At 42.3% G+C, this 24,846-nt stretch overlaps 2 protein-coding genes and 1 pseudogene across 4 annotated transcripts in view; 2 read left to right on the top strand and 1 right to left on the bottom strand.

Annotated features, from left to right (window-relative positions):
• Positions 1–4,743, top strand: part of Ints6l (integrator complex subunit 6 like) — a 55,440-nt gene extending 50,697 nt beyond the window's left edge. For all 3 annotated transcript variants that reach the window (XM_070039668.1, XM_070039669.1, XM_070039670.1), the window contains 3 exons: positions 2,703–3,074; positions 3,337–3,430; positions 3,784–4,743. In XM_070039668.1, the coding sequence (XP_069895769.1) occupies positions 2,703–3,074; positions 3,337–3,430; positions 3,784–3,883 (566 nt within the window). In that variant the 3' untranslated portion in view covers positions 3,884–4,743. The remainder of the gene's footprint in view (positions 1–2,702; positions 3,075–3,336; positions 3,431–3,783) is intronic.
• A 2,385-nt stretch (positions 4,744–7,128) lies between these two features.
• Positions 7,129–18,309, top strand: LOC138839347 (integrator complex subunit 6-like). The gene is made up of 6 exons (XM_070038920.1): positions 7,129–7,179; positions 14,456–14,639; positions 16,719–16,763; positions 17,300–17,365; positions 17,723–17,816; positions 18,134–18,309. The coding sequence occupies exons 2-6, from the start codon at positions 14,462–14,464 to the stop codon at positions 18,153–18,155; spliced, it is 405 nt and encodes a 134-aa protein (XP_069895021.1). The 5' UTR covers positions 7,129–7,179; positions 14,456–14,461; the 3' UTR covers positions 18,156–18,309.
• A 3,084-nt stretch (positions 18,310–21,393) lies between these two features.
• On the bottom strand, positions 21,394–21,703 carry LOC138839346 (c-Myc-binding protein pseudogene; annotated as a pseudogene).
• Between the last annotated feature and the right edge of the window lie 3,143 nt (positions 21,704–24,846).

Here is a 24,846-nt window from a genome sequence, read left to right as displayed (position 1 = left end):
TGGAGAGTTAGGAAGATAAAGTAGAATTCTTTTTCTTTTTTTTTCTTTTGTCGGCTATGGGGCTTGAACTCTGGGCCTGGGTGCTGTCCCTCAGCTCTTCAGCTCAAGGTCAACACTTTACCACTTGAGCCACAGCACCACTTCTGGTTTTCTGGTGGTTTATTGGAGATAAGAGTCTCCTAGACTTTCCTGCCCAGGCTGGCTTTGAACTGCAATCCTTAGATCTCAGCCTTCTGAGTAGCTAGGATTATAGACATGAGCCATTGGCACCCAGGGATAAAGCAGGATTCTGAGGTGATAAAACTAGGTGGGCTAACTAAAAGGCTGGATCAATTCTTATTCACTGTGCCTCCTATTCATGCTCTAACACAGTCTAGGCTGATGTCTGTCTTCTTATTCCTACCGAAACCATTCTTAATATCATCAATGTTTGCTGCACATGGATATTCCTTCTCAACAGCACTTGGCACACTTGTTTGTTCCTTCCTCTGTAGAAACCTCTGGTCCTTATATATGTAGTTCCTTTTTCCCTTTAATAATGACTCCTTCGTGTTTTCTCCCTTTTCTTTTTGTTTGTTTGTTTTATTTTTTGTTTTTGTCAGTTGTGGGCCTGAACTCTGGGCCTGGGCACTGTCCCTCAGCTCTTCAGCTCAAGGCTAGTGCTCTACCACTTGAACCACAGTGCCACTCCCGGCTTTTTCTGTGTATGTGGTGCTGAGGAATTGATCCCAGGGCCTCATGCATGCAAGGCAAGAACTCTACCACTGAGCCACCTTCCCAGCCCATGTTTTCTCCCTTTTCTTTTTCACATTTAGATATTGTAGGTGTCCAAAGTTCAATATCAGGACATCCAGTCCTCCCTGCACCATCTCCCTAAGTCATCCCATGTAGGTTTTTAATTTGATTGGTTTCAACAACTCCCACCTCTAGACTGAATAGCATTTCCACTTAAGTATCTAATTCACTTATGAAACTCAATAGGTTTCATGTGCTCCAACAAAATTTCCATCCTTACACCTCCCCCAAACAACTCTGCCCACATCTTTCTGCAGGCCATTAATAACATCATCCAGTGATGTACTGGGAAAGCTATGGCAGTGGGTGGGTAGGTAATATAGAACTCCAGATACAATGTTTGCAGATTCCCATAGTGTAAATAATGCTAATATTACTGACACCAAGCTATCTGAGATACCTGAATCATAGTGAGAATTGGGCAAATCCACTCTTCAGAGCAAGTAGTGTACTAGTTCTTGCATTCCCACACTAGTAGTGTAGTACTTTCTGCACACCCATACTAGAAGTATACTAGTTCCTGCACAGTTGACCAATCCCAAGAGTGGGTATGATTTTTCTTTTATTCTTTTCTTCCTTACATCCATTTAAACTTAACATTTAGGATAATCTCTGTATTTCACTCGTTCTCTCCATCCTTTCACACCGTGTTGCCATGATCTCTCATGTACAAATCATGAGAGCTTCTTTTCTGATCACTTCTTGCTCCTAACTCAATTTTTGCTCTGTGAACAATGATGAGGTCAGTAGGGAAATGAGATCATGCCATGTCCATGCTAAAAACCGTCCTTCATGTTCCTAAGCACTCAGAGCACCACCTGCATCCCCATGGTTGTCCACCAGTTAGGTACCTTCTAGTCACACATCATGGTCTTTACAGTAAACCCTGGAAACCTCCTTTGCTTCTGACCTTCATTGTGTAGTCCCTGATTCTTTCCACTGTGGTTGCTGTCTTGACCCCCACCGCATCCTGGCATTCTCCCTTTGCATGCACTCAAGCCAGTTCTGTCGCCTTCTTAGATTCTGATTGAGCGAATTCCTCCTAGAAGGGCTTACCACCACCTGGCAAATTGTACATTCTACTGCTCCTTCTTACATACCTGCCTCTTCACCAATACAAGTCTAGTTGTGAGTGTGCTGCTGCCCATTCTGCACTTCCAGTGTGATCTCCCACACATGACCATGTAAGCTGCAGTAGTGGTTCCTGTCTGTCTTGCTCACTGCCAATTGCCAGCTTCCGGCCTTGTGCCTGGCATAGCAAGCATGAGTAAATAATGTGGAAGTGTCAGACTTGGAGTGAAAAGTGCTCTACTTGGTATCATACATAGCAATATATGGTGATGACGTGGAAATTACAGAGGTTTCCATCTCATTGGGTTCCTGTGTTTTCTCAGAATACTTGGTGGAGACAAGAAGTTGAATGTCATATACAAAAATCTATCTGGCTTCAAGCTCAGTAAAACATGGTAGTTTGTATGTGACTATAAGAAATCATGACATCAAGTGAAACTTGCTAAGCAAAGCAAGGTGACAGTAAACCACGAGTGTACTGTGGGAAAGATGAGCTAATTCACAAACCTAGTAATAATGTACTTGTAGAAGGAACTAAGAATGGCAATCTCATTGTAGATGACCAAAAAGCCACGATAGCATCTACTTTGGAAATTGTGTAAATGTTTCTCAGTTGTGCTGTCATCGTGATTTCTTTATGTTTTAATAAGTGACAAGAGGGAAGAAGGTGGTCTTGTGTTATCTTCCTATTTTAGTTTGAGAAGTCTCATCTCTGCCTGGTTCATTTTTCTGTATTATGAAATAAGTAATTTCCTCAAGACTCGAGGAGCACCGTATGTACCTGTGGGTTGACATAATGCACCTGCCTCACAGCTGCCTCTTACTTTGCTTTTCAGATGCCAGTGTTATTCCTGATGTATGTGAGGAGAAGATGGAAAATGGGCAAAGTCCATTGGATGGCTTGTCAAAGTCTATTCCACTAGAACTTAAGAATGTGGCAGGAGATGGTATTTTATCGAATCATTTGGATTCTCTGTCTGATGATTTGATTGGTCTTGGGAAAAATGAGCTAATTCACAAACCTAGCAATAATGTACTTGTAGAAGGAACCAAGAATGGCAATCTCATTGTAGATGACCAAAAACCCACAATAGCATCTACTTTGGAAACTATGTCAAATTCATTGCAGATCACTCCTGCAATGGCACAAGGAATCAACGCTGATATCAGACATCAATTAATGAAGGAAGTTCGAAAGTTTGGACGAAGTAAGTAGTAAAGACCCGCCTCCCAATAATATAATGGGAAATCACTCATTCTATGATTCAGAATAGATTTAAATCTGTCACTTGTGTATTTTTAGCAGTATTTTTATTTTTATAGTTGAAAGCAGGTCCTTTGCCTTTAGTTAATGTGATAAAATTATATTTCCCTTCCTTTGTGCTTCAATATTCTTTTGTTGCTACAAGAAATTATTCCAATATTTGTAGTTTGAAAGAACTCTAACTTATTATTTAAAAATGTCTTCAGAGTATGAAAGAATTTTCACTTTGCTTGAACAAGTACAAGGACCTCTGGAGATGAAGAGACAGTTTGTTGAATTTGCAATCAAGGAAGCTTCAAGGTGGGTGTTCCCCAAGATTTGTTTTATTTTGTTTCAGCAGTAGGACCCAACACAAGAGAAAGAAGGATAGACTATGCCTTCATTTTCTCAAGCTGTGGTCCTTACTCATAGTTAAGGCTGTTTCTAGAGGGCTTTAGATTGAAAGAATAGATGAGTTGAATTCAGATAATATCAATCCTAGACTAATGGACCTCACTTACACTCATAGTATTTACTAAACCATTTCTACCCAGGAGGACAAACTTCTAGTTCCATTTAGATAGTATGCTCTGCTTTCATATCCTGCCCACTTTCTTTTACCTTTTAAGTGCTCTAAGTATCTTTTGGTTAATAAACTTTCTCTTTATTTTCAGATTTAAAAAACGAGTCTTAATTCAGTACCTTGAGAAGGAATTGGAAAAAATAGATTCCTATAACTTTATCAGCAATGTGAATCACATCAGCAGAAGATGATTGTGTGAATGTAAAGACCAGTGAGAAAAATGACAACTGTTCTGTACTGTAGGATGAAAAAGGATGTTTCAGAGCCTCTGAAATACGTTCATCAAGCGAATGGGAATGGCCTTCCAGAAACTGAGAGAAAGCATTAGAGCTTCTTGTTATATATGGCTATCCAGTAGTAAAAGTTGGGCTCTGCCTTAAGAATTGTTAAGCATTAATTTTTGGTTTTGTCATTTCTTTTTCTAATTGAGGAAAGTGATGTTAATTAATTCAGTAGGCTAAATCCATAAAACGTTGCTGCCCCTACTGTAAGTAATAAGGGTTCACGTATTCAAGCTTCACCATTCTGGGCATTTTCAAAGTGACTAGGGCTACCTGTAAGTGGAGCCTACTTGGTTTTATGTCCTCTAGAGTGAACATATAGAATCAAAGTTGAAATCTCATGTGCTGAACAAAATTTTCAACGATTCCTTATTGTGCCTTTTAAACCATGCAATATTCAGGATAGTTTGAATCAAAAAATAAAAAGCTGCTATTTAGGTAACTTATTTCTCTCTGGGAATGGGCAGGGAGACTCTACCTCCAATTCTCTTCGTTTTGTCTAGAGATATTACAAAGTGCACCGGAGGCTATGTTAACCTCTGACATTTGTTCTTGCCTATGACAACAGGGAATGTTCAGGTGGACTTATGCATTCTGTGCTTTGGAAGCACTTAAAAAATATGTATATTTCCTTTAATGTTTATATGAAAATTTATATAGAGCAGTGTTGTTATGTTTATATTAATTTGTAAAAATGTAAGCATTCGAAGAGATTTTGACTTCACATATATGAAATAAATAATTTTATTGATTTTTTATAAGTTGATTTATGATAGAGAAATCTCTAGTTGTGTGTCTTGTGATTTGTCATTCCTTTCAGAAAAAAACAAATGATATTAAAATAAGGAGCTAAACTTGTAAACAGTGCTCATAGGACTGTGTGATGTTAGTGGAAAGGACTGTGGGTGTTATTCCTGCACAAAAATGTTAAATGCCCTTTAAGTATATATAGCATAACCAGGTGCCTGTGGCTCACACTATAATCCTACCTACTCAGGAGTCCAAGATCTGAAAGCCATAATCTTTCACCTCTGTCTAAACGATGTACTCAGTACCAGCAGGAAATGAGTAGTTAGGATTACAGGCATGGTCTAGTAGTGCCTCACTATAATTCTACATATAGAAAACATGAGATATAGCCGGGCGCTGGTGGCTCACGCCTGTAATCCTAGCTACTCAGGAGGCTGAGATCTGAGGATCTCGGTTCAAAGCCAGCCCGGGCAGGAGAGACCGTGAGACTCCTATCTCCAATAAACCACCAGAAAACCGGAAGTGGAGCTGTAGCTCAAGTGGTAGAGCCCTCACCTTGAGCTGAAGAGCTGAGGGACAGCGCCCAGGCCCAGAGTTCAAGCCCCACGACCGACAAAAAAAAAAGAAAAGAAAACACGAGATATAAAATATCTTTTGTGGTAATACTTGGATTTGAACTCATGGTCCTGTGATTGGTAAGCATGTATGCTTTCACTAGATCCACACCTCCAGCCTAGTAATAACATCTTCACGGAGTCATTAAGCATGAGTAATAATCATTAGTATTTATTTAGTATTCAATAATATTGATTTGAACAAAAAGAAATTTTGAAAGAACTCCAAAATGTAAAGTTAACAAACTTTACAGGCAAGTAACAATATTGGGCTTAACAATGTTTAGTCATCTTCCGGGATAGTAAAAGATACATTGACCGGAGCTGGTGGCTCACACCTGTAATTCTAGCTACTCAGGAGGCTGAGATCTGAGGATCCCAATTCAAAGCCAGCCCAGGCAAGAAACTCTGTGAGACTCTTATCTCCAAGAAACCATCAAAAAACCGGAAGTGGCTCTGTGGTTCAATTGGTAGAGCACTTGCCTTGAGCTGAAGGACAGTGCCCAGGCCCAGAGTTCAAGTCCCATGACTGCCTTGTGTAATTGTGAAGTGTAGTTCCTAAGGCTTTATAAAGCTGCTGTTATTGGATGCCAGTGGCTCACACCTATAATCTTGGTGTTGGTCCAGAAATGTGGAACATCTGGCCACAAATAGCTCTGTCATTACCGACACCTGTCAGTCAGGATACCCTACAGTGTAGGCTTAGTTGAAATGGCCACCCCAGGAACCTTGTTTGATTTACAGGAACTGTAGCAAACATATCTCCCTTAGGAATAATGACAACTGTGGGTTTGTATCAGAGAATTTCCTAAGAAATGTTGTGAAAGTTTTCCCTGGGAATAGTTGCTAAATTCTATGATGTGGTTTTGCCATTTATTAGGAATATCATTGCACCTTTTGATTAATAAAGTATGTCGGAATCCTTCGCCACCATCGCAGGGGACCATGCAGAGGCAGGTAAGCACAGGAGAAAGATTATTGTAAGGTTTATTAGAGGTGCCATATCTCCGCAGGAAAGCACATAGCATCTGCACTATCCCAATGGTGGGCAGGTCTGGGTGGGATGAAGTGAGGTAAGTGAGTGCCCAGGCGGAGAGAGGGAGTGGCCAGCTATAAAGCAGGAACTCCAGGGCTGGGAGGAGCTCAGGTGTGCGTGGAGCTGAGGACCAGAGGTGGGGAGAATACTAACACAGAGTGCAAGTTGTATTTGTCAGTTTCAATTTACGCCTTTGTCTCGCTGAGGGAAAAAAGGGGGGGCTTTGGTTCTTTTAAAAGTGCCCCCCTTTCCAAGTTATGGATGCCATGGAGGGGTTTCCCTACCTCTTGGCTTCATGCTAGTGTTGTCTGACTGTGCTTGTTGAAACAGAAAACTGGTGGGTAGGGTGCCAGGCATAGTGAATAGCGTGAGTCAGGCTTCCTAGGTTTCTGTGGGCTGGCAGAGCAGCAGTTGTGCTGGTCATCAGCCTCCTGCACATCAGGCTCTGATGTGTAAAAACCTTCAGCTTCATCAGGCTGGCTGGGACCAAACCGGTGCTGCTGGCCAGTGCCTACATCCCATGATCCCTCCCTCTATCCTTGGACAATATAGGAAAGACCTGTGGGAGAAAAACCTGCTCTGCACTTCCACCCCAGGCCACAGAGGGCACACATGTACAGTCTCGTCTGCATCCTGCAGGTGGTCCTAGAAAGTCCTCCTGGACTCAAGGCACGCTGCTTCCCACCATTTTGGACCTGAGTCATGCCCGCCATTTTGGACCTGACTCATGCGGTTATAGACCGTTTTGGAAGTGAGGTGTGTAACTAACCCGAGGATTTGAGGTGCTCAGAGGCTCCAAACTTAAGGTCAGTATTTCAGCCCTGGGGAAGTATAAGCAGGCAAAATGTGCCTTTACCAAGCCCTAATGTACCTGTCATATATTACTAAACAAGATGGGATTCTTCTTTTCTTGGACCCTTTGTGGCACTCAGTGTTTCGCCCATACCCTGAAGGGGGCAGACTTTCTCATAGGCCCTATTGTTTGTGCAGTGGAAGTTGTGGGACTGTGGTCGGCTGGCTGTGTTTAGTCTCATGAGGGTCTTTAAGGAGAGACGTCCTGGTTTCTAGGTTGGCACCTTCTTCTATAGGAGCTTTTGGTGGGGAGCTCGATACCCAGATTTTTGTGTGTTCCCTGGCAGTGGCACTCTTCCTAATGGTTCAGATCTAGCTGCCTCTTGGGCATTGGGGCTCATAGTTCCATCTTAGCACGGGACTAGGTCTTCAATTGTGACCTCACTTTCCCTGCCCTAGTGAGGGCAAATCCTTGGCCATGTCCCCTTGGTGATAGTGGGCTGGGATACCAATTTTGAGAAAGCGGCTGCATTGGGAGGTCCATGTAGAGACACTCACAGCAGGGACAGAGTTTTTAGTATATGTCTGATTCCTAGAGAAAAGTTTCAGGTGAGTGCAGTCCTGCGGCTTTGGAGGGAGGGCTCACTTGTGACCTAGGACTATATGGTAGTCCTGGAATAGGGATTTTTCCTGGCTTGGTTGGCCTCACCTCCACATATCTCTTCCCTGGTTGCTCTATCCAACATTTATTCAATGGTACTGGACACAGAAAACATATGTTTTTTTTCCCCAGTTCTTCACATTGAGGGGAGTATGTAGAATAAAGGGCCTGAAGCTTGCTAGTGAGGTGCCCTACCAATGAAGACATTCCCAAAACCTGCCCTCTTATTTTTTTGCTTTAGTTTTATCTCCAGCAGCCGGCCAGCAGGGCAGTGACGTCAGCCACTGGACACTTCGCCCCTCCAGAGGGCCGGGCTGTGTGGCCCCGCTGGTTATTACAATATCTTAGACTGGGTTTTTCATTTTTGTTGTGTCCAGCTAGTCACTGAAATCCTCCTATCTATGCCTTTTTTTTTTTTTTTGGTCTGTTGTGGGTCTTCAACTCAGAGCCTACGCGCTGTCCTGAGCTTTTTCATTCGAAGATAGCACTCTACCACTTTGAGCCATAGCTCCACTTCCAATTTTGTAGTGGTTCATTGGAGATAAGAATCTCACATACTTTCTTGCCTGGACTGGCTTTGAACCATGTTCCTCAGATCTCAGCCTCCTGAGTAGCTAGGATTATAAGCATGAGCCACTGGCACCTGGCCTATCTATGCTTCTTAGGTAGCTAGTATTAGTGCCACACAACTTATTGGTTTAGATGGGGTCTTGCTGTTTTGATCCTGCTGATTTGGAACCAAGTTTCTTCTCATGTATGCCTCCCAAGTAGTTGGAAATATAAATGTGATCCCCTGTACAATGCTTATTTTTTCAAATCACTTACACAAATTTTGTTGCTATATTGTATTTTAAAAATTGAACTTGAGCTGGGCGCCGGTGGCTCACGCCTATAATCAATCCTAGCTACTCAGGAGGCTGAGATCTGAGGATCTCGGTTCAAAGCCAGCTCAGGCAGCAAAGTCCGTGAGACTCGTATCTCCAGTGAACCACTGGAAAACCAGAAGTGGCACTGTGGCTCAATTGGTAGAGTGCTCGCCTTGAGCTGAAGAGCGCAAGGACAGCGCCCAAGCCCAGAGTTCAAGTCCCACGACCAACAACAACAACAAAAATTGAACTTGATTTGTGTGGTGCACTAATATAATTCAACCACTTCAGGAAAAGATCGAGATTTATACTTCAAGCCAGGTTGGATAAAAACAGAAACACTTGGAAAAATTGCCATAAGTGAAGTAAGTGAGGCCCAGGGAGACAAAGGCTACACGTTGTTTCTCATATGTGCTACAGTTAACATACAAACTAATATATTAGGTGGTATACAACTATATACATTGGAATATGGTAGATTCAAGGGAGAACTCAAATAGTGTAATTCCTAAGAAAAAAACAAAGTTTAATAAAATGAACACTAGGAAACAGGTACTTGAAAGGGGTGAGGTAGGGAGAGGGGGTAGATGAATAAAAAGTAGGAGAGGGGAGAATGCAGTCAAGAATGCAATGTATATCCTACAAAATTAAGAAGAGTGAGAGAAGAGTCCAGTTGGAAAGATGGGTGAGAATATTAAATCCAAATGCATTATAGTCATAAACTGCTTTCTTAAATGGCAAGTCCTTTGGACAACTACTTAAAGATAATAAAAATAAACAGTACATCTAAACAAAATGGATATAGTTGGTTGCACTTTTAAATCCTAATTAGAGGAGAAATAGATTGGGAGATGGAAGTGACAGGCCAGCCCGTAATTTAAACAAAAGACCCTATTTGAAAAAACAACTAAAGGAAAAATAAAGGGCAGGAGATTTGGCTCTAGTAATGTAGTACTACACAGCAAATTCATGCTGTAAGTTCAAACCCCAGTAGTGCCAGATAAACATGGTTTGCAGGTGGGTGTGTGTTCTGGATTCCTGTAATATACTGAACACATGTAAAATACAGAATTTTGAATATCTTTTAGAATTCCCTGTTTTGTTTTCACACTGTTTTAATAATGTTCCAATAGTTGGAACAGAAATTCTCACTTTAACTTAAGAATCTATGCTTATTGGTTAGAGTTTTATTTTCTTTCTATCCTTTTGTATTACTACTGGGGCTTGAACTCAGGGCCTTTCCTTCTCACTTGGCTTTTTTGCTCAAGTCCAGCACTCTACCACTTGAGCCACAGCTCTACTTTTAGCTTTTTGCTAGTTAATTGGAGATAGGCATCTCACAGAGTTTTGTGTCCAGGCTGGCCTTGAACAGTGATCCTCAGATCTCAGCCTTTGAGCAGCTAGGATTACAGATAGGAGCCAACAGTGACTGACATGCTTTTTTTCTATTTAAAAATAGTGTTTCCTAGCTGGGCAATGATGGCCCATGCCTGTAATCCAAGCTACTCAGATGGCTGAGATCTGAGATTGCAATTCAAAGCCAGCCCAGGCAGAAAAGTCCCTGTGAGCCTCTTATCTCCAGTAAACTACTAAAAAGGTTGGAAGTGGCACAGTGGTTCAAGTAGTAGAGTGCTAGCCTTGAGCACAAGGCGGTTCAGCAATAGCAGGATGGGAATAGCTCCAGGATGGGGAAAAAAAGTTTCCTATCCTAAACCCACGGAGATGAGATCCTAAATATTCATCCTCAAAGATCATATCTGGATATTCTAGTTCTCCCACAAAGTAGGGGTCAATATGGTCAATGGTGTCTGTGCTGTGGACTTAAGGCAACAATTTTCTGGCCCCAGATTCACAAATCTGGCCATATTCTATTTCCATATTTGTTTCCAGATTCTGTCTAGCTGCATTGGTATATTCAGCCTATTCCTTCCCCATTGCCCTATGGTTTTCATTATTTGTCTTTTACATTCAATCCCATATCTGGTAATACATGTCTTTTTATTTTTTGTGCAGTTCCTGGGGCTTGAACTTAGGGCCAGTCCTAAGTTCAATGCTGTCCCTGAGCATATTTTGCTCAAGGCCAGTGCTCTACAAACTTGAGCCACAGCTCCACTTCTGGCTTTTTGGTGGTTAATTGGAAATAAGAGTCTCACAGACTTTCCTGCTCGGGTTGGCTTTGAACTGTGAGTCTCAGATCTTAGCCTTCTGAGTAGCTAGGATTATAGGTATGAGCCACAAGCTCCTAGCTTAGTGTGCATTTTTTAACTTTCTTGTTTTCATTGAAGACTGGTTTTCTAAGACCTTTGACTTCGGTAGTCTTGTCAGCTTACCAGTGTCCAAACAAATTTAACATGGTGGGTTGTAAACTAGATTGCTAAAGTCATTCTGGGGTGGGTTTTGGAGATGATCATAGTGAGGTTCAATGAGGACTTTTTCCATCCATGGAAAGAATATTCAACTTCAATTACACAGCAGTTCAGTTTCTCTGCCAGTTTGTCCCTTTCGTGGAGAGCTGTAGCACAGCTTTTATTCCATTTACTTCTGTGGTTTCAATTTTGGGGTATATTTTTTTTTTTTTTTTTTTTTTTTTGTCGGTTATGGGGCTTGAACTCTGGGCCTGGGCGCTGTCCCTCAGCTCTTCAGCTCAAGGCGAGCGCTCTACCACTTGAGCTACAGCGCCACTTCCGGTTTTCTCGTGGTTTATTGGAGATAGGAGTCTCACGGTCTTTCCTGCCCGGGCTGGCTTTGAACCGCGATCCTCAGATCTCAGCCTCCTGAGTAGCTAGGATTACAGGCGTGAGCCACCAGCGCCCGGCTTGGGGTATATTTTTAATGGTAATTTAACTTTTAGCGATTTTTTATTACCCAGAAATATAGGTGGGTTATGATTAACATCCCTAGGTCCAGAAATTTGGCTATAGTCATTTGCTAGCCATAATATATTAATATCCTTTTGAGTAGTTTATCTACCTAGAAATATAATCTGTGAAGAATGAAACCTTTTTTTTCCTTCCCGGCCCTGACATTGTATTTCCCTGCTGCCTAAAATATCCCAGCTCCCTGTCGCCAGTGGGACTCAAAACCATATTCAATGAAAGGAGTCACCAGTACTCAGTCAATTTGGCTGGAAGCCTTTTATTAGCCACATGGCATCTGTCCCCAGCTCACAGAGCTGGAGAACAGCCACATTTGCTTTTCATGGGGGACTTTTATAAGAAGGGGTTTCACATAGGTGATGTTTACAAGAGCAAGCTAGAAAGGTTACAGAAGCAAAACATAGCCTTGCGTCACAAGAGCATAAGCAAAACATAATTTTGACTTAGTCTACATGATCAGTACTATCAATGCCATTGACATTGACAGCCAAGAAAATAAGTCAAGTGATTTTGAGGCTCTGAGCTCAAATCCTATTACATGGAAAATAAAAAAAAATTGTCTTTGAACTTTTTTTAAAATAAAAAACTGAGGAAGTTTCTTATTTTCCAAATTTTTGTTCATTTTTAGGTGCGAATAGGAGTTGAGATATAACATATCTTTAAAAAGGATGGTGTGATTCCTTGCATTTTTTTCCAGATGAGGTGAACACAGACTGATCTTCAAATACTGAACCAGTCTGTGCCATCAGCCTTGAATTTTACGATGGAGATATATATATATATATATATATATATATATATATATATATATATATATATATTGGTTATTTATTTACTGATACATTTTATTTTTCTGTGGAACTATTTTTCAACTCAAAACTTCACTCTTGGTATGATTTGAGCAATGACCCCATTAATTTTATTTATTTATCTATCTATCTCTTTATCTATTTATTTATTTATTTATAAGTGGCACTGAGATTTGAACCTAGGGCCCCTTGCTTGGTTAGCTTGCTTGCTTACTGGCACTACAACTTATGCTATGCCTACAGCCTGGCTTTGAGTTCATTAATTGGAGAAAAGCTCTCATGAAATATTCTGCCCAAGCTGGCTCCAGCTGAGTCTCTGGAATAGCTAAGATTCCACACCCTTGCCACTGGCACCAAGACCTCCTCTTCCCTTCCCTGCCCTTCCCTCCCCTGCCCTCCCCTGCCTGCCCTTTCCTCCCCTCAAATGCCCTTCTCTTCCTTCCTCTTCCCCCCTACCTTCCTTCCCTCTGCTTCCCCTTGCCCTTCCCTCCCCTCCCCTCCCCTCCCCTCCCCTCCCCTCCCCTCCCCTCCCCTCCCCTCCCCTTCCCTTTCTTTTCTGTGCTAGTCCTGAGGCTTGACTTCAGGAACTGGACACTGTCTCTGAGCTTTTTAGCTCAAGGCTAGTGCACTAACACCTGAATCCCAGCTCTACTTCTGGCTTTTTGGTGGTTAAAAGGAGAAAAGAATCTCAAGACTTTCCTGCTCAGGCTGGCTTCGAATTGTGATCCTCAAATCTTAGCATCTTGAATAACTAGGATTACAGGCCTGAGCCACTGGTACTCAGCTCCAGGATTTTTTAAGTATCATTTAAAATAATCTCTATGAGATTTAATATTCAATACTGCCAAGAAAAAAATGAAGTTCCTTCATTCACTTTTCTTTGGATTTGGGATTGATCTGCTCTTGTATCTTCCTAAGGCTACCCAGTTTTTCAGTGTTCAGACTTCTTTCCGAAACAATAAGAAACCCTTTAGCTTCCACGAAACGGTACCCTGCAAGTTTGATGATGCAATATGTTGCTCTTTCTCAATTGAAGTTCTAAATATTTTTCAATCTTATTCACCCCAATTGGCGTCCAACTCCTAGGCTCAAACAATTCTCCTGCCTCAGCCTTTGCAGCAAGCAGAAACTCGGGTGTGCACCAATACACCTGGCTCTCAGTTGTGTTTATTTAAAAATGTATTCATAATATCTGTATTTTTAGTGGCATTTATGCCAATTTGTATGATACATAGAGAACATGACCTCCATGAACATAAATATTTCCATAGTTAATTATGTGGCATTTTTTTGCATTTAGGCTCTATTTTTATTTTATTTTTCCATTTAAGCCTTAATTGAATTTTTATTTTGATGATTGTCCTAAGTTTTAAGACCAACTTTCTCTATTTCTTTTGGGGGGTTTTAATTATACATGATAATGGATGTCATTATGACATTTTCAGATAGGTATATCACCCTGCCCTTCCCCCTTTTTCCCTATACAACTCTGATAATTCCTCTTTTATGTACATATTTTTATTCTCCCTAAATTCTGCATATATGAGAAAACACTTTGTTTTGCAAAACTGGCTATTTCTCTTGAGCCTGATGATCTCCAGTTCCATCCACTTTCCTGCCAACAACATAACATTCTTCTTTGGGGCTCAATAAAATACCTCTGTTTTGGGGGGGGGGTTCCGGTCGTGAGGCCTGAACTCTGGGCCTGGGTGCTGTCCCTCAGCTCTTCAGCTCAAGGCCAGCACTCTACCACTTGAGCCACAGCGCCACCTCCGGCTTTTTTCTTTTTGCTTATGTGGTGCTGAGGAATACGAACCCAGGGCCTCATGCATGCAAGGCAAACACTCTACCACTGAGCCACCTTCCCAGCCCTTGCCCTGTTTTTATGGACAATCTTTCTACATATTCTCTTAGGAATTACTACAGTTCAGAGAAGTCACTTTTACTGCGTAATGATACAGCTACATGGAGGAAACTTCTCATTCACCATCTTGCCCTGGAAGCTTTCAGTCATGTTTCTAGTTGCATGGTAATTGAATGTTATCATGAATGGAATATTCTCACTTGCTATTTTCCAGGAAACAATGGCTGATGAAGCAGGTAAGAATTTGGGAAAGCCTGAAACTGAAGGGAACCCAATGAATAAAGTCATGGATCTTTCACAACCACTTAAGAAGTGCACTAATATCCTGCCATTCAAAAATCAACTTGCAAGTGAAGAAGAACCCCATATTGAGACCCTGGCCAAGGAAAAGGAAGAAGGTAATCATATGTTTGATGAGTGGGCAGATACCTGCATGTCTGTAACAGGAAAGAACCTCTCTGAAAGGATGGAAGTCCTGGGAGTTGCTATGAGCATAAAGAACTCCCTGAACATAGCACAGATTCAGTTTTTACACAAGAACCCAGTGCATTTCTTTTCAGCCCATGGTCACCTTCTGCTCATACTTTTCCTTCCCCCATCATTAGTTTTCTTGACTGGTGGAATACAAGGGATCCTGCTTTATTCACCACACAAAATCCATATTAGATTTTTAAAAAGAGGTGGCTGAGTAAGAACAGCACCACGCACGTGGTATTCAGGTAAGGGTTAGGTTTATTCAGTAGACCTGCTGGGACCAGGCCAGGTTGGCACTCCACACGGCTGGGAAAGAGGTAGTCTGGGCCTGGGCTAGGCCTTATCTAGGGTATGAGTGGAGAAAGGTGTGGCCACATCAAATTCAGATATGACCTCAGCGGATGCAGATGTGACCTCTTCCAGGTGTGCCAGTTGCCTAGGTAATGCAGGTACTGGGTGGAGATTTTGCTGCGAAGAGGGTGGAGTCTGCTCGCCATCCAGGAGCGGACCTTACAGACAAGACTCAGTCTGAGCTGATGTTACCATTCATTTCTCAGCAGTATTTTTTCCAGTTGTCCACTCCCTCCTCTGTGACAACTTTCTAGGACTTCCATTCACCTTGTTTTATTTCTTAGTGGAAAATAAGGAAAGATAAAATTGGCATCTTGGCCAAAATGTCCGTCTTGGTCTTTTCCATTGTCTTCCAATGCAATTTTAATAACTTTTTTTTGCTGGTCCTGAGGCTTGAACTCTAGGCCTAAACACTGTCCCTGTGCTCCTTTTGCTCAAGGATAGCACTCTATGACTTGAAACACTTCTGGGTTTTTCTGTGATTTAATTGGAGATAAGTTTCACAGACTTTCCTGCCCAGGCTAGCTTGAAGTGTGATCCTCATATTTCACCCTTCTTATTAGCTAGCATTACAAGCATGACCTGCCAGCACCCAGTTTGTAATAACTTCTATATCACATATTGTTCTTTATTTCCTAACGCATTCTAGCATATCACCAGTTAGCTCCAGCAGTTCTCTTCTACTCAGTCTCCTTTCAAATCCTGCCTCTGAGATACACTCTAGCCTTCCACAACAACAATGGAACAAGTGGTTAGACTATGCCACTGCAGGCTATTCTGAAAGCAATCCTCCATGCCCTAAACTGAGACCACAATAAGATCCACAGACTGTGTACTTCCTGGACCACCATTCTTTCTTGCCTCTCAGCTTCACTCTGGGTTTTCTCTTTCTTTGTCTGTTGGCTGCTATTGTGACCTTCACCACATCCTATCACTCAGTCACTGGATGTGGTAAAGCCAGCTTTGTCTCCTCTTTGGATTCTTCAAGGACACTTCCAAGAAAGGACTGCCACCACTAGAAAGCTATGGCCATTCCCTCTACTGCTTCCTTTCACATCCATAATCTGTTATTACCCGACTTGATACCAGCTATGAGCATGCATCTTCCCACTGGGCACTTCCTATTGGGTATCACCTCGCATGACAATGGAAGCTGCATTAGGACAAAGAGGTAGTTCCTGTCTTGTGTTCCTCATTGCTGGTTGCCAGCTTCTTACTGGGTGTCTGGAACTGCAGATATGTGTAAATGACCTGAGGGTGTAATTTGACCCAGAAGTAAGTGTGAGAAGAATTGTCCCCATAGGATTTGGGGCAATGGTATGCTAATTTCAGATATATGAGATTTCAGGATTTCTGCATGCAAATTGTCTCAAGGCAACAGTTAAGTATGGGTCGTAGGAATCTGTGAAGGGTTGATTCTTGGTTGTCCTGTCTACCTAGGTTTCTGTATGTATTCTTGGAGCCCGAGGCTGTCAGGAGGATTTATTTTTAATTTGTGAGCTGAGGCAAACTTTCAAGCATGAGTTTTTTTTCTCTTGGAAATACTCATCTTCTGAAGTCAAATAGTTTATCCCATGAGGATCACCTCAAGGTGCATGTGGTGCCATGCAACTCTCCCACCTCACAGCTCATCTTCTCCATTTGGTTTCCAGGTGCTGCTGGCAACCAAGACGCCCATGAGCAGCCCATGGAGGAAGGTGAGGGCCCACATGAAGGCTCCTTTTGGAAAAGTCTTCTATCAAAACTTATGCAGGTAGCCAGGAGGTAGTGCTCCCCCTAGTCCACTGGAGTCTCTGTGTGTGAACATATCCCTGGTAGCAGCAGAAACCGTTTGCTTCTCAGAGATGGTGGTAACATTTTGGGGAGGGGATCTGAGCAGCAACCTCTCCACAGGTAACTCAGAAGTTGAAGCAATGTCTGTATCAGCTGTAGTGCCTGAATTTTTAAAACATTTTTATTATTTTTAAGTAATTGTACAAACAAGTTTCCACTCACCAAAGCCTAATGAATACAATGCATCTTGACCAGTGTCACCCCTTTCAACATTCCTATCCACCCCTCCCAACCCACTCCTTCCCTTAGTTAGCTTAAATTTAGATTGTTTTGAATTTTTTTTGCCATTTAACAAAGAAGTTTATGTGTACAGTGCATCTTGATCTGAGTCCTCACTTCAACATCTTTACCTCTAGTAAACCTACCCCTTCCATTAAATTTATCAATTTCTTATTGGCAGGACCTGAGGAAATCAATGCTGTTATAAAAAGTGAACTCACGATGGAAATTCAGCAGCTGGAAAAAAGTAAGAAGGGTTAATGATAAACTGGGGGAGATGGTCGTGTGGTCAACTGCTTCAGGAGAGGGAGGCCAGATTTGCATATTTACATAATTCACATTGGTTCCTCTGTACTGTGACTAATGCATCCCAATAGATCTTTCTTGCTCTTTTTTATTTTAATCTTACTGGATCACATTTGACTTTGCTCATTAAGTATGGGCTAGTATGAACTGAACTTTTTTAAACCCCTACACCCCCACCCCCACACTAACATTGTACACCATGATGCAATGTTATTTAGACAGGCATTCATCAAAATTGTCTTGTATTCTTCATATTTGAAAACCACTGAGGTTTTTGGGGGGTTTTTTGTCGCTTCAGCTTATAAAAGAATCTTCCAGTTGCTTGAGGAAGTGGAAGGACCTACAAGAGTCAAGGAGGAAGTTGTTGAATATGCCATCTATGAAGCAATGAGGTGGGCGGCAATAGGAACTGTCTATATTCTTTTTGCAGCTGGGCCAGGTGAGAGGTATATAGAACAGCCCTTTCACTGAGCTTCTCAGTCGGTGACCCTCACTCATACAGCTGTCTGGTTTTGCTGGGTTCCAGAGCTGACCTGAGTTTGGCATTCTTAAATAAGTCTTTGTCATTGCTTTTGTGACATTTACTGTGTCAACAAGACTCCTTACTTCCATGTCTGTGGTGGTTTCTCTGCCCCAGGTCCCACAGTGCTTACAGACTCATTGGTTCTTTCCATGTCTTTTGGTTGATGATCTCTCTCTCTATTTTCAGATTCAGAAATGAACACTATTAACAGCTCTAAGAAAGCTATGGAACTATTGGTCTTCTTGTCCAGCAGGGATAATGAGAACCAAAATCTATAACCCTGTTATGAAATTGATCAGTAAAAAGGCAGAAGTAATTGGCTATGTTAGAGAAAGTAGTAAGGTAATACTGAAGCTTCTTAGCGTGTTATGATAATTGTATTACAGAGACTAAGGAAAAGAAGTAGAACCTATAACTGTTGTGAATTTCTGTTAATAAAAGTTGCTTTTGCACTGTGTTTGCAAGCACAACCTTGTTTGGAGTCAGTTTCTTTCAAGCCAGGAGTTTTTAATGCAGACTCCATTGTAAACCATTTTGTTCATGATTGTCTATGAGTAACCCAAAGTGCCCAGGTAAGATGTTCAGTATCCATACAGAGGCAGTAACTATTTTTCTGTGTACATGATTCTGCTAAGGAGGTCATCCTGGCAAGGAAGCTGTCATCGAACCCATTCTGGCCCCAAGTCGCCGTCTTTCCACCTCAGCCTCTGACTGCTACACTAGGGGCATACATAAATATGATTCACACACCAAGCAGTATTTTTTTTTTTTACCATACTGGAGATTTCACTAAGGACTTTGGACTTTCAAGGAAGGTGCTGTACTACTCAAGTCACACTTGTAGTCCAATTGTGCTTTGGTTATTTTCAACGTTTGTCTGGTTTTATGTATTACTGTTCTGGGATGAGATCATTCTACTGTGTTTCTCTGTGCAACTTGGCATTACAAGTACATATTACTTTATCTCAGTCATTGTCCTTCCACTGGATAGGAATACAGGAATGACACTATGCCCAGTTATTGAAACAGAGTATTAGAACTCTTTTTTGCCCCTACTAGCCACAAATTGTAATAACTCAGTACATCAAAATAAGGACTTGTGAGCTCACAGCCAAAAGTTGCTGAAAATGAAAGTTTTGCTAGGGGATATGGAAGAATAATATCAAAAGGAATCCCTCTACCTTATCCCTTCCTTGCTGAAGTTGTTAACTTGACTATGGAAGAAGAACTTCCACATGGCTCATGATAAGAAAGTTTTCTCATTCAGGAAGCCCAGAGCACTGATGTCACAAGCTAGAACTCACTGGAGTTGTAGTTTAAGAGGTAGAGCACCTGCTTAGGGAACATATGGCCCCAAGGTCAGACCGTAGAACTGACAAAGCTAGGACTGTTAGTGAAGCTTCAAACAATCATGCTACTGTTTGAGGCAGCTATTTCAGGACAGTGGGAAGTATGACAGTGTTTCCATGAGTCTATCACTGCACATTTCCTTGAAGAAAGTACCATGTTTAGAAGAGAAGTAATATGAGATACTATGCTGGTCATCCTGGCCCTTCTTAAGATGACAAATGATTTTTCCAAAGCATAATGAATGGCAATGAAAATTTAAATCCACCATGAGTAGCTGTCTATTCAAGTATATAACAAAGTACCTTTCTCTGATGGAAGCAGAGCAAAACAATCTGCCCCTTGGAAGTTGATTAAGCACTCTGGGATATGGTGCCACATGAAAAATTACTTTTCTTATCATTACTTTCTTATCATTTTCTTCACTTTCTTGTCTTTTCAACCCATTCCTTTTTTCTCTTCCCTGTTCTTTTCTCCTCTCAAGGCTTCTTTTATCACCTTTCTGGTTTCCATTTCTTTTTTTCCTCTTCTTTTCTGACCTTTTCTCTTCTTGCATTCTTGTCTCCTTTCCCCCCTCTTGACCCTTTCCTCGCCACCTTCCTCCCTTCTCCTCCCTCATTTCATTTCCTTCCACTCTGTGTTTTCTCTTTCTGTTCAAAGTTGTTCTGGAGCCAGCTATCATCTGTGACAGTCTCACTTGAATGTTGGAATTATAGCAATGGCCATGAGACCCAGCTCAAAAGCTGGTTCTATTGTAGCCATGTCTCTAGGGACTTGTCCTGCATGGGCTATATACAGACAGAGACAAAAAGGGATTTATTTAGGAAAGTAGCTCACTTGACTCAAGTGTGAAAACACTCCTAAGAAAACCTATGCTAGATGCAAACCCAAGAAGAAAAGTAGTTTAGCTCAAATCTGACACTTCAGAGACAGGGATGTCAATGAGGTAACTCTCACTTCAGGGTCATGGACACAAAGGCTTGCGTTGGTGTTAGGTGCACTCCAGGAACACTGGTCAACTTGAAGGGCTTTTCAGAATGCTTTTATACACAAGTTCCAATGGTGAAGCTCTCTGTTTGTGTTTATCTAAGTAACTTTAGTTGTTCCTTTGTTTCTAAGGAACAGTGGTGTCTCAACACAACACTCAATGGATAGGCAATTTTATTTTCTTCCTATCATGTTACTTCCCTGTAGTCCAGAAAACCTCTTTCAGAAATGTGAAGATAATCTAATCAAATATTTCTTAAAACACAAGGTCCCTCTCACTCTTCTTTTTAAAAAATTCACAGCCTATAGTTTTCCGTTATATATGGCTCATTTCCCTTCCCATCCCAGTTTGTGCCTGGGCCCTCAATTCTATTAACTTTGTTTTGTGCTCAACTTAGCAGTTAGGTAAGGCAGCATATCAATGTGATCCTGTTTAAAATTATATAAACTGACATCATGATAGCTGCATCATTAAGCAAACAAGGCTAATGTACAGCTAGGACTCACTAAAACACAGAGCAGAGGCAACATTTGTGACAGAGAATGATTGCATACAAGGGAAACATGTCAAAGTTCACATTGACATACATTCTCTAAGGCAAAGTGGTGGCAAAGGAGTTATTTGTTCTGCATTATATAAACAGCAGAAGACTCCTAGAAACTCATGCAAAAGCATCTTACGTCAAACAACTTTACAGCTGCGTAAAGGAATATAATCACTGTCATCATCATTGTAAAGAATGATTGTATCTATGCTCACATCCTGAACCAAACCAAGAAATTTATCTCTCTGTTAAAATTCCTTGGCTAAACCATAACCAGTACTGTAATTCTCAATCAGGCTAATAAAACAGAATGTCCTTTAAGGTAATTAATTGGTTGGCATTTAGGTTTCCTTCAGAATTTCCTTTGGATTCTCCTGCTTTAAGACCCAATGGATGTAATATTGAGTTTTTATGAATGATTACAAATATGTTTTAATGACAAACTGTGATAAATGAGCTTAACATATTAGGAGTTTATATACTATACAAACTACTTTGTATATACTATACAAACTATTCAAGTCATACAAAACCATTTTCTCAGTGTCTTTTTAACTGAGAAGAATCCTATTCAGCATGCTTCTCCTCCTGAGGTGGTTCATACTGAGCAAGCTTTGCTTTCAGTTTTTTATTTTCTTCTACAGAAGCTTCATATTTTTCTTTCATTTCTGCCAATGAGCAGAAATGAGCAAAGCAGCTCTTTCTGTATTTTCTCTGGTGGCAGCTCCTAAGCAATGCTTTAAAAAATCCAAAGCACTATTAGGTTCCTCTAGTTCTTCATATAAGGCTACTAACACCCTGGTCAGTGTGTCCAGCACCTCTGACTCTATCTCCAGAACTGCTCAAACTTCAGTTCGGTGGCTTTGTAATGGGCCATAGTGACAGCTGCATCGATGGCACAGAGACTCGGGTTGACTGGCTCAGAGGAGCACTGCTCATGCATGGAGGGGGCTGTGCGCCTGCCCAGTGGTCAGACAGGCCTGAGGGGCTGGGGCAGGGCCTGTTTTCATGGTGACTAGGATGCCATGCCTCTGCAGTAGCAGTCCAAACCCAGGGAGGCTGTTCCCTCTTCTTGTGACTCTTATCTCCCTTTCTCTCTCCTCTCCCTTCTCCTCTCCTCTCCTTACGCCCTTCCCTCCCTACCCCCCCCCCCATGAGCACCAAGGTTTCTTTCTGTACCTCCAAGATGATCAGATTGCTTGGAAATGCAAGTCCTTATTCTATCATTCTAAATAGATTGAAATTGCTTCTGGAGGTGTCTGTTGGCCAATATTGGGTTTTCCTACAGTTGAAAGCAGCTCTTTGGGCTTTGGCTAAAATGGTATCATCTTTCCTCTTTGTGCTAATCTTTCCTTTTGCTACTACAACAAGTTATCACAACATAAGTAGTTTTAAACAGCATAATAGGAGGATTATATGAATCTGGGAATTTTCAAGACAATCCTTGTCTCATATGTTAGAAAATATAACAAGAAAATATAATGACCCGGGAGCAAGAAAATCCATGGAGGCATGGTTAAAAGTTTTATTAAGGTGGGGTTAGATGGGAAGGGATGGGAAGGGGAAACAAAGGAGGAGGCAACAATACTTGATAAGAAACGTACTCATTACCTTGCTCATGTAATTGTAAGCCCTCTATACGGTATTTTTACAATTAGAAAAAAAGTTTTATTAGTCGGTCTGCAACTGCTCTGTCCAACCTCATAATCGGGAACAGCTGCACCCTCCAAGGGGGCGAGTTCTTTTTTTTTCCTTTCCTTCCTTCCTCCTTCCCACAGGTCTTCCTTCTTCACAGGCCTCTGCTTTCTGCAGGTCTCTCAGCTCTTCACAGGCCTTGCATGCCTTTGTGGGCCTCTCTGCTCTGGGAGGCACCTGTTGCCTCTTTCCTCTGCACTTCTCCCCCATCTCTCTCTTTTTCTTTCCTCCCTTCTGTAATAACCTGTAAATGAGAAAATCCATGAAGGCACAGTTAAAGGTGACAAAGGAGTTTTATTAGTTGGTCTGCAACCCTATCCTCAGTTGTCTCAGTACTAGGAGCAGCTGCAACCTCCAAGGGTACATGTTTTTTCCCGTTTTTTCTTCCTTCCTAGAAGCCTGGCTTCTCCATTCTCTACAGGCATCTCTACTTCATGGGCCTCTCCAACTCTCTGATGGACTCTCTGATCCTCTGTGGGCTTCTTGGACTCTCTGCAGCCCTCTATGACTCTCTGCAGGCCTCTAAGACTCTCTGCGGACCTCTCCAATTCTCAGTGGGCCTCTCACCCTTCTTCAGGCCTTTCCACAGGCCTCTTGGCCTTGCGCAGGCTTCTCAACCTCTCCACAGGCCTCTCTCCAACCTCTGCAGGCCTCTTGGCTCTTCACAAGCTTTTCCACAGGCCTTTCAGCCAGCCCAGGGCCCCTCAGGCTTCTCAGCTCTGAGCAAACCTCTCTGCCAGCCCAGGTGTCCCTTCAGGTCAGCCTGGGCTTTCTCAGGCCTCTTAGCCAGCTGGGAATTCCCAGGCCTGTCCTCCAGTCACTCTTCTGGCCCAGATCTCCCCTCAGCCTGGCACTGTTCTGGGCCTCGAGGCACGTCTCTTGCTGCCTGTCTCTTGTGTTGATTCATCTTCTTTGTCTCCTCCCCAGAATTTCCTCTCTCTATGCTCTCTATATCCAGTGGCCCTCACCCAAAAGCCGCCTTTTTGACACTCTGCCCTTCAGTGTCCTGGCATGCATAGAAGTGATGTCAGCTTCCTGCTCCTCAGGGGTTTTGTCTTTCTCCCTCTCCCCTCTTGCTCTCCTCTACCCTCTATCTTTGTCTCTCTTCTTTTTCTTCCCCGGAACCCCCTCTCTCTCTTTTCTCTCTTCCCTGGAACCCCCTGCCTCTCTATATCCCGTGGCACAACCCTCCCAGATACCCGCCACCTGACGCCCTTTGATGCCCGGCATCGCCAGCAGGGGGCGTGATGACCTAAGCATGAGATGGGACTTTCCACCCCTTCCAGTGGCCGGGCCCATGCAGCTGTGACATCAACGTGGGGCGGGCCTTCCCTCCCAGCTGGTTCTCATAAAAACTGTTCATAAACAGACACAATGGTAGAAAACTTTCAAGAGTGTTTACTGATAAACTTTAGGAGAGTCACAAGAAAACTTGCAATCATGGAAGTTGTAAATTCTTATTCTCACCTTATTCTCACCCTAGTATTCTGTTGTGAATTAAATTTGAAACCAAAAACTTCACCCTAGAGCAGCTTAACCATAAGTATCCTACCAGCCACTTGGGGGGGGGGGGTGGCAGTGCCCTAGTTGGAGCGTTCCTCAAAACTCTACTGGGCGAGCGCCAGTGGCTCACGCCTGTAATCCTAGCTACTCAGGAGGCTGAGATCTGAGGATCACGCTTCCAAGCCAGCCCAGGCAGGAAAGCCCGTGAGACTCTTATCTCCAGTAAACCACTAGGAAACTGGAAGTGGCTCTGTGGCTCCAGAGGTAGAGCGCTCACCTTGAGCTGAAGAGCTGAGGGACAGTGCCCAAGCTCAGAATTCAAGCCCCATGACTCACACACACACACACACATACACACACACAACCTCTATCCATAACAACATCACTATTTGTTAAGCTTTTTTCTACTGTTTTTGTTTTCTGTACCTTTTGTCTTGTTTGTAAATGTATCTGTTTTGGGTAATGTGGGGGAGAGTACAGAAAAGGTGGGGCAAGGTGTGAGCATGTAGCCATGAAACTTACTAGACAGTATGGTGTAGATAAATTATACAACTTGTGTGGGGGACAGAAGAAAAAAAAATTGGGAGAAAGTGAGGGAAGAGATGACTTTGAAAAGAAATGTAGCTATTATCTGATTTATATAACTTGTAACCACTCTGTACATCGTCTTTACAATAACAAAAATGTATTTTGGGAGAGTAGCCCTGCACTTCTACCCCAGAACCCTAGAGGGTGTGTGTGAGTGCATAGCCTTGTCTGTACCCTGAAGGTGGGTCCTAGAAAGTCCTCCTATAAGTGAGGTACAAAGCTATCCCGCCATTT

The sequence above is a fragment of the Dipodomys merriami genome, unplaced genomic scaffold (genome assembly GCF_024711535.1).
Source record: "Dipodomys merriami isolate MVZ:Mamm:240054 unplaced genomic scaffold, mDipMer1.0.p SCAF_3, whole genome shotgun sequence".
NCBI lineage: Eukaryota > Metazoa > Chordata > Mammalia > Rodentia > Heteromyidae > Dipodomys > Dipodomys merriami.
The sequence above is the reverse complement of the archived record's forward strand: the minus strand, read 5'-3'. Positions and strand labels throughout refer to the sequence as shown.